A 9,258-nucleotide genomic window follows, 5' to 3' on the forward strand; every position below is an offset into this window, starting at 1 on the left:
AATTTTAAAATGTGGAAATTGAGCAATTAACTCATCAGTTAATCACAATTAACTAATATCAAACCATCACAGGCCTTTCAGGGGAAAAAAAAGTGTTATTACCATAAATATAATGCATGTGAAAATACATTTTGTTCTAAGTGGAAAAAAATGAAATTGTTTTAAAAACATTTTAAGGCTGAAGATTGTTTCATGAAACTGGTCTCAGTGCTCCACTAACCTTCCCACTCCCGCTGGGTAAGATTCATCCAGGGGTGAGTGGGCTGGAGTTGGCCTCCTGAGCCAGGGAAGTATTTGCAAAGGGTTCAGGTCAATAACCATGGTGTTCAGTGATAAGCTAGACTTTCCAGGAGTTTCCCTTTGCACATATGGCAGTGAATGTGGGAATCTGCCATTAGCCACTCCCAAGTAGAAACTGTCTTTCACACAAATGTTCATGAACTTCAGTCCTACTCTGCTCTAAAAACAATGAAACGATACTCCCTCAGAAAGACTTTCTTTTGCATCTCTTTTTTTCATGACTATCCCAGTGATACCCTCTTTTCCTCCCCAGCATGTACTATTATATAACTGTCTCTGACTTTTGTGTAAGTGCCCTGCAGTATGAGTCTGGCTCTGTTTTATTTATCACTGTATACCTGTGATTAGCACAGTTCTTGTCCCATAAATATTTGCTGAATCAATAAATAAATGAAATTGACCCAATTCAAAAGAGAGAGTGACAGCTGCTTCCAAAAGAATCACTATGACCGAATTGTAATAGTTACAATTGGCTTTTATCTTCTATGTGTTTTTTCCACTTGTCTCTGATTATTACAATAATTAATAACCCCTGCCAGCAAAGAGTTACCGTGTCCCTTTTCAGAGGGAAAAATGGGGCTCAGGAAAGTGAAGTGACTTGCCCAAGACCAAATGTAGAGTAAGTGATAAAGGGAGGATTTGAACCCAGGGCCACGTGGCTGGGATGCCAGTCCCATTTCTTTTTCATGGTTCTTCTGCACCTGCCTGAGCTGAGGCAGCTCTGCTTTTTGCATCCAGTTCAGGGGCATTTTCATTGTAAAAGGCCTACAATACAGCGGGGGAGAGATCCCAGCCAGGCCCCTCACCTGGCTCCATCGCCCAGCTGCTTCCACAGTTTCTTCTCCAGACTAACCCAAACATGGTCGGGAAGCTGAGAGGGGAAGGCCCACGTTCTCCAGTCGGGACAAGTATCTAATCAGCAGGCCTCCTCAGCATATCAATCCAAGACCACTCTACAGATGGATGCCTGTGCCCAGTTTTCTATTTTTAGCTGGTGTGAACAGGAGAAAAAACACGAGCATTAAACATCAGAGTGCCAGTCAAGAACTGAGACTACAGGGCACCCCAGGGCAAACCAGCGATCTATGTCCTTCTCACGTCTCTCTGATCCTTTCCCCGCTCCTCACTTCATGTCATTTCTCCGTTCCTTTCTACAAAGTCCCAAGATCCTGCGAAATCTATTTCCAAGAAGGAGCTGGTATCAGTCATTTATACCAATGCTTCTTTAATGGTACATTCAAATCAATGGGGCCTGGGGCTAAAATACAGATTCTTTTTCATTAGTTCCAGGGTGAGGCCGGGGACTCTGCTTTTCTAACTCATTCCAGGTTATAATGCTACTGCTAGTCCATACGATCTGTTCATATGGTTGAAGTTGCTGTTGTCTTCTTGACAAGAATATTAGCTCTCCCGTCTTGTCTCTTCCAGGAATGAAGGCCTTTGCCCCCAGTTTATAGATGTTTATCCACCAGCCAGTGTTCAGACTACTTTTGGCATTTGTATCTTCATTCACTTAAGCAGCGGGGGATCATTTTCTGGACTAAAGACCAGATTCTCCTTTTGAGTAAAACCCTCAAAGCACGGAGGAGAGCTACCTGATATCCAGGCGGGGGTAAACCTGACCCCTTCTCCAGCAAGACCTCACCAAGCTCTCACAGGAGCTCTCCTTGGCCTTCTCCCTGGCCAGACTCTGCCTGAGCCACGCATGGGTTGGAGGCTAAGGTGGCCTTGGTTAATCCCAGCTTTTGGCCCTGGAGGAGAAAAGCCCCAGCTCCCTGAATAAAGTCACCCGGGTAGGTGGGAACTAGACAAAAAGGGTGCCCTGTCCCAGGTGCCCATTTTCTTGGCCACTCCACTGTGCTGCTGTGGTGCCCTTTGGGCCCATGAGGACTACCAGGGCTCTGCCCCTCCAGCTCCCATTACTGGAAGATGACAAGCTGCTGTCCTTGCTCCGATGCCCTGGCCCAGCTGTCGGACCCCTCAGCAGAGGGCAGGGTGCCAAGCCTTCCAGCTTCTATGTGGTGTATTGTCTCTTAGCCTGGCAGGTTGCGAAGAAACCAGCCGCAGCACACCCAGGGAGCACCCCAACCCAGGAAGGGGGAAGGGTGGGCTGGCGTCACTTAGTCTTCCCCTGCCCCCTACCCTTCACCGCCTGGCCCTCCCAGCTCCCTATTTGGCCATCCCCCCTGGTTGCCCCCTCCCCTTCCTTACATGGTCTGGGGCCCCCATGGCTTGATCCTCTTCCCAGCGCTTGGCTCCATGAATGGCCTCGGATCTCCTTAGTGGTGTGAAGGCGACCAAATAAGGCAAGGTGGCCCAAGCGGGCCCCCCACCCCTGCCCCCGGCCGCTCCAACTGACCCCGTCCATCAGCGTGCTATAAAGCAGCGAGCCCCGCACGGAGCGCCCATCGCCTGCCGCCGCCCGAGCCGAGCCGAGCCGAGCCCGACCCGCGGACGGTGAGTCGATGCCACCGCGCCCGCGCCCGCCCTCCCGCGCCCGGCACCAGGACCTCGCCGCCCAGCCAGCGCGGGGCACTCGCTCCGGCGTTTTGTTTTTAAGACCAAACTTTTTGCTTAGATTCTAACTTCTTTTGTCCTGAGTGGTTACAAGAGAGGGGCGCGCGGAAGGGGAGTGCTAGTCTCCCACGGGGTATTGAAGGGTGCCTGATCTCGGGCGCTTTTCCCGCCAGCTGGGGCATGAGTTTGGATGGGGCCGAAGTGGGTTAGCAGTTTGCGAAAAGGCGAACATGTAAACGGCTGGGGACCTCATAAGAGGTGACTGTCCCTCCTTGCACCTGGGGCAGAGGGTAAGCCCCCCTGGCCAAGGAGCCTTGGTGGTTCCTCTGTCTTTCTCTGTGCACCCACACCCTAGACCCCAACGCTTCCTCCTACCCTCCTTTTTCCGCCCCGAGGAGAAGGGAGGCGGCAGGCGCCCCCCCCCGCACCCCACCCGCACCCCAACCCCTTCTACTCTGTCCCCTCTTCCCGGGGCGCGGAGAAGGCCAGCCCCGCAGGCACTGAGCGTGGGGCTTCCCACTCTCTTCAACCTGCAGACCCCGCTGAAGCTGTGCCAAGATGTGCGACGACGAGGAGACCACCGCGCTGGTGTGCGACAACGGCTCTGGGCTGGTGAAGGCGGGCTTCGCGGGCGACGACGCGCCCCGCGCGGTCTTCCCGTCCATCGTGGGCCGCCCGCGCCACCAGGTAAACATGCCGCCGCGCCTGGCCTGCTCGCGTGGGGCGCAGCCCCTAGCCCCGCTCCAGATCCTGTCCAGCCACCTACCTCTTCAGCCCAACAATCTAGGAAATGTCTCACCTGCCCCTCCTGTTTCATGAACTCCGTTGGTCAAATAAGGAAAAGACTGAGTAGCTTCAAATCCAAGACAAGCACTTCTCACACCCTCTGCCTAAGGAGGGTCTGAACTGTGCATTTTTCTGGACACTTCAGAGACACAGCTCTCAGAGGGTCCAGCTCCCTGGTATGAAAAAGCAGCAGCTCTCTCCTCCACCTCTGAACCGCATTTTTCCTCCTCAGGGCCTTCTGTCTTTTGTGCACTTCACTTTTTCCCTTGGCCTCCCTTTTTCAGTCCTCTTCAAAACTTATAATAATAGGACTTATCTCAGCCAACCAGGAGCCAGCCCACATTCATCCCTCTTGTTCACAGCTAGCTTACAAGGCTCCCAAAAGATGTAATCTATCTGCTTCCTGGCTGTTGCATTTTTAGAAGCCAGACGTGACAGAGGCAGTAAGTGCCATGGTGATAGTGACATACCACCTTGTTTATTAAGAGAAATGTCACGCTCTCTGGCTTTGCCACATGCCTGGTCAGACAGGCTGCCAGGGAGGAGAGCTGTATTCCTCAGTGCTGGTGAGTGATGGGCCCAGGATAGCTCTGGGCAGGTTGGATTTCACGGGCAGGGCGATAATGGCATATCAGCCCATCTTTTTATGTTCACTTGATGGATGTCAAAATCTTTTCTTAGGAGAAATACAATGTGTCATTAATTCAGTCATTTCACAGCGTAGTCATTTATATTCTAGTTAGCATGGGTGATGAGCTTAATAATTTAATGAAGGCATTATGGTATTTTTAAAATGAGGCAAGGCTCTACTTCAGTGACATATCTTCATTACCCCCATCCCAGTTATCGTGGGGGTGGGGAGGATAGGGTGGGAGAAGGTACTAGAGTGATTTTAAGTGATATTTCTAAATTGGGGTAACATCCTATTTATTATTTCTGCTTTCTATAAGATGTTCCTTGACTTGAGTTGTTAGATGTAAATTTACAAAGCACCGATTACATTCCTGACATGGTGGAAGCTTGATCTTTTCATCTTTTTCTTCTTATAGGGCGTCATGGTGGGCATGGGTCAGAAGGATTCCTACGTAGGTGATGAGGCCCAGAGCAAACGAGGTATCCTGACTCTCAAGTACCCTATTGAGCATGGCATCATCACCAACTGGGATGACATGGAGAAGATCTGGCACCATACCTTCTACAATGAGCTCCGCGTGGCCCCCGAGGAGCACCCTACTCTGCTCACTGAGGCCCCATTGAACCCCAAGGCCAATCGTGAGAAGATGACCCAAATCATGTTTGAGACCTTCAATGTCCCCGCCATGTATGTGGCCATCCAGGCGGTGCTGTCCCTATATGCTTCTGGCCGTACCACAGGTATGTTTGGGCTCTGGGGACAGTCACCAATTAAACACATTCCCAAGACATTGACCTTACTGTGAATCTGTCTCCCCAGTAGAAAAAGGAATGATTCCTTCCTTCACACTCCTTGGGAGGGTGTCTGTGCTAAGAGAAAGGTTAACAACCATAGTCCCCAGTTTCAGATCACATGCATTTCTAAAAGCTAAAAGTATGTGATGTCACATGATGAGGCGCTGCACAATGTATCGACCTGGAATGTAGCAGTCATTGCTATGTATTCATAACGTCACAGCCCCCTGGGCAAACACTGCCAAAGAGAACCCACACTCCCTACAGGGTCTGAGACAAAAATGAGAAGCAAATAAATTACATGGGAAGAAAGAAAAACACACCTCAATGCTTATTACATAAGGTGCTAATGACTGATAAGCGATGGTCATTTGGAAGTGTCCTGGAGAAATTTTTCTACTACATATTTAAAAAGATGAGCTGTTGCTGGCTTCAGATTTAGTATCCTTGATGTTCATTTTTATTCTTCGTGTGAAAGGGGTCTAATTTTATCTGGATCCACACCCAATGCTGCTTTATCTTAGCCAAGGTTGGAAGTAGGCTTTGACACAGCTAAAAGCAGTGAGGTTCTCAAAAGCAGTGGTGTCCTCGGGAATTTACCGCATTCTTGTCTATTTCCTCTGACAGGCATTGTTCTAGACTCTGGGGATGGTGTAACTCACAATGTCCCCATCTATGAGGGCTATGCTTTGCCCCATGCCATCATGCGTCTGGATCTAGCTGGTCGGGATCTCACTGACTACCTCATGAAGATCCTCACTGAGCGTGGCTACTCCTTCGTTACCACCGGTGAGTGTGCATGTCTCATCTGCCACAGCATGTGTCTGCGTCTCCCCTCCACCAGCAAATCGACCGGCTGCCTCACAGTTGACTTCATTCTTCAGAGCTTGACTGTGATCCCCTTTATTTCTGTAGCTGAACGTGAAATTGTCCGTGACATTAAAGAGAAGCTGTGCTACGTCGCCCTGGACTTTGAGAATGAGATGGCCACGGCTGCTTCTTCCTCCTCCCTGGAGAAGAGCTATGAGCTGCCTGATGGCCAAGTCATCACTATCGGCAATGAGCGCTTCCGCTGCCCTGAGACGCTCTTCCAGCCCTCCTTCATTGGTGAGTTGCAGGGTCTGGTGCAGAGGCACAGCTTTTCCCTGGAAATCTTGGGGGTGGGGGAGTCCCAGAGGAAAATCTATTATAATGAAGAAGGATTAAGGGGTTCTTGAATGAAAAGAAGTCATAATTTTGAGTCATACACAGCTCGGTCTCAGGTCCTTACGGCTCATTGAAGGGATGGCCATCACTGTTCTGTTGCAGTGAAATGATAAAGGATGACACACTGATTTCTTCTCAAAAGCAAGGATGGGATAGAATAGTAACCCATGTCTGCAAGAAGGGGATGATTACTCAAGAGTGCCGATTTATTTCAATAAGCCACATTACCAAGTAGCTGGACTTTCCATTTAAGTTACTCATGGTTAAATGCAGCAATTGTATTCATAGTAATAACTGCATATGTATATATCACCAAACATCTTTCCTAAGGAATGATTTCCAGGAGGAAGCCTGTGAGGATCTTATTTTAGCCCATAGGTAAAGGTTGCATGAATTTAACTTAAATGCGCCTTATCCTTTTCCAATACATCTCCGTACATCTGACGGATACAGCAAGTGTTCCCTCCAAACAGGTGCTAAACACAGTTGTTCATTCCTTGGCAGCCTGTTGTGGACTGTCAGCAGTTTTAAAGACACCTGTTCCACAAATCCCCTGTAGTGTATCTTATAGAGAAACATATGTTTCAGAGACAAATGGTGACAGTTTATCAACACAAAGGAATCCTGTTCTCTCTCCTCCACCCTCCCTCCACCCCGGCCTCCTGGCCAGAGTGCACTGTGATTTTTTTTTTAAACTTGTTCCTAGGTATGGAATCTGCTGGCATCCATGAAACGACTTATAATAGCATCATGAAATGTGACATTGATATCCGCAAGGACCTGTATGCCAACAATGTCTTATCTGGAGGTACCACCATGTACCCTGGGATTGCTGATCGCATGCAAAAGGAAATCACTGCCCTGGCTCCCAGCACCATGAAGATCAAGGTAAAGAACTTCTGTGCATGGGGGACCCANTTTAATCCTGGTTGGAAAACATGTACCTTTCACTTCAATGTAAAAATCAGTGTGTGTATCCTTCTGCAAAATATTTTTAAATATTCTTGTTAGCATTATAAAAAGAGTAGTTTTGAAGAAAGTATTATTTTAAGTATGCTTTTTGATTTGCTTTCAATTATTAAATTCTTTCTCTAAATTAAAAAAAAAAACATTTGCTGCAACCTCCCAGTCAGAGGTCTGCAACCTCTCACTGCTCTCCCCATGTCATCCCAGTGCCCTGTTCTCAATGGCCTGTTCTCTCCTTCAGCTGAGCTGGACCCTTCCGTTCCTGCATGGGGCAGGGAGCCTTTGCTCACCTCTCTTTTCCTTCCCACTCCCACCTCAACCCACTGAACTGTTTTCTCCCTCCTTCGTCTGCTGTGATAGACAAGGTGTCCAGTGGCATTTTAGATGGAGAAGTCACAAAGCACCAGTCTAAATCCTAGTAGCAGCCTTGGTTTGACCAGATCTTTTAAGGGTGGTTGCAGCCCTGAGCTGCCATGATTACATCCTGCCTGGAGTTTTGAACAAAGACCTTGGCCGTTCTGGACTAACTGAAACCTCAGAAATGTGACCACCAGAAGAAAAGCGGTGCACATATTGACAGAGATGTTTCCGTGGGGTGAGGAGCTGTGAGAGCTTGTCAGCTAAGGTCACCTGCTTGGTATGTGGGCTGAGCTTGCTAGGATGTTATGCCTGCGTTTCTTTTCAAGCCTGGGAAGCAAGCGCAGCCCCATTTAACGACTCAGCAGGGGCAGCTTCCAGATCATATGCCCATTTGTTTGGAGTGTCTAAAGGATGCCAGCAGTCCTGCAGATTTATATGTTGTTCAGGATTGGCATCTAGTCACTCCAAACGCTCACTCACCTGACTGCAGTGACATGCATAACAAAATCTAAACGGTGGGGAATTTATAGTTGCATATCTTAGCTGCCCTTCAGGCATTAAAAAAATTCATTCATTCTCATATCTGGAGAGCCAAAGAAATGCCCTAATATTTCTAGGTCACTATTATCACCACCATCTTTAGAAAGGGTCAGAGGAAACCAGTCTAGGGTCATTCTCACAGCCTCTCACTGCTTATACTCCATCTTCTATTTAGTAGCTTTGAGATTCTTACCTTGAGTTACAACCTGTGCCTTAAAAGCCATTGTCCAAAATCTTAGTGGACAAGCCAGGATATATATACAAAGGGTGCCAAAAAAAATGTATACACATTTTAAGAAAGGGAAGGTGTATTAAAATTGTAATACTCAATGTATACCAATAACAAAAGGTGAATACAAGTCACATGTGACTTCTGCAATTACAAGAGGTGCTCAGAGTGGTTACCATCAGTGTCCAAACACTTCTGATTATGGCGAACTACTGCTTGAGCAACGTTGACCAAAGCGTCCACTTGTATACTTTTTTTTAGCACCCCCGGTATATACCAAGGGTACCTAAAGGCAGTTAACTATAACCTGTAGCGTTTGGCTCAGTCCTGTACCTGAATGTGGCTCACTGAGCAACATCCTGCCCAGTAAAGCATTGAAAAAGAAAACAGAAAACACCGTCACGAAAACCAACATATCCTTTGGGAAGTTGACAGATTGCTATGTCATCGTCTATTCTTGTTTATCATTTATTCTTTGCCTTATATTTTTCTCCTGTGATTAGGTGACATGTTTAACTTTACTCCCAAAGTGTCACATCTAACGTTTTTATTGGGTTTTAGAAAGTGATTTGCCCTAAGTAATTAAAATTATGTAAATCAACATAAAAAGAACCCAGTTTCATTTGTGATATGATTTCAATGCCTCTAAACACAATGAAAATCAATGTTAGAATCATCTGCTATTTATACTTAGCTATCACGTATGCATGTGATGTTTAGACTCTCTTCATCTCCTTTGGGAATTTCCTGACTGACATAAATTTAAACTTCCCGTGATATCGTGGCACTGAAATTCTCGTTTGCACTAAAATATTTAAAGAAGGGAAAATGGTACCCAAAACTGTGAAAATGGCATCACTTCTGTGAAACGTGTGTTTCTACTGATAGCGTGTGTTAATCAGGATGTGAAATTGAAATATATTTAC

The 9,258-nt window shown here is 47.3% G+C and overlaps 1 protein-coding gene across 2 annotated transcripts in view; it reads left to right on the top strand.

Annotated features, from left to right (window-relative positions):
• The first annotated feature begins 2,572 nt into the window (after positions 1–2,572).
• Positions 2,573–9,258, top strand: part of ACTC1 (actin alpha cardiac muscle 1) — a 12,517-nt gene continuing 5,831 nt past the window's right edge. Inside the window, exons 1-6 of one of the 2 annotated variants that reach the window (XM_019649206.1) lie at positions 2,573–2,757; positions 3,354–3,504; positions 4,653–4,977; positions 5,659–5,820; positions 5,947–6,138; positions 6,944–7,125. In XM_019649206.1, coding sequence (XP_019504751.1) covers positions 3,376–3,504; positions 4,653–4,977; positions 5,659–5,820; positions 5,947–6,138; positions 6,944–7,125 — 990 coding nt within the window. In that variant the 5' untranslated portion in view covers positions 2,573–2,757; positions 3,354–3,375. Of the gene's footprint in view, positions 2,758–3,353; positions 3,505–4,094; positions 4,170–4,652; positions 4,978–5,658; positions 5,821–5,946; positions 6,139–6,943; positions 7,126–9,258 lie in introns of those variants that run through there. The other variant, XM_019649207.1, reaches the window with a different exon arrangement.

The sequence above is a fragment of the Hipposideros armiger genome, unplaced genomic scaffold (assembly GCF_001890085.2).
Source record: "Hipposideros armiger isolate ML-2016 unplaced genomic scaffold, ASM189008v1 scaffold_130, whole genome shotgun sequence".
In the NCBI taxonomy this organism is placed as follows: domain Eukaryota; kingdom Metazoa; phylum Chordata; class Mammalia; order Chiroptera; family Hipposideridae; genus Hipposideros; species Hipposideros armiger.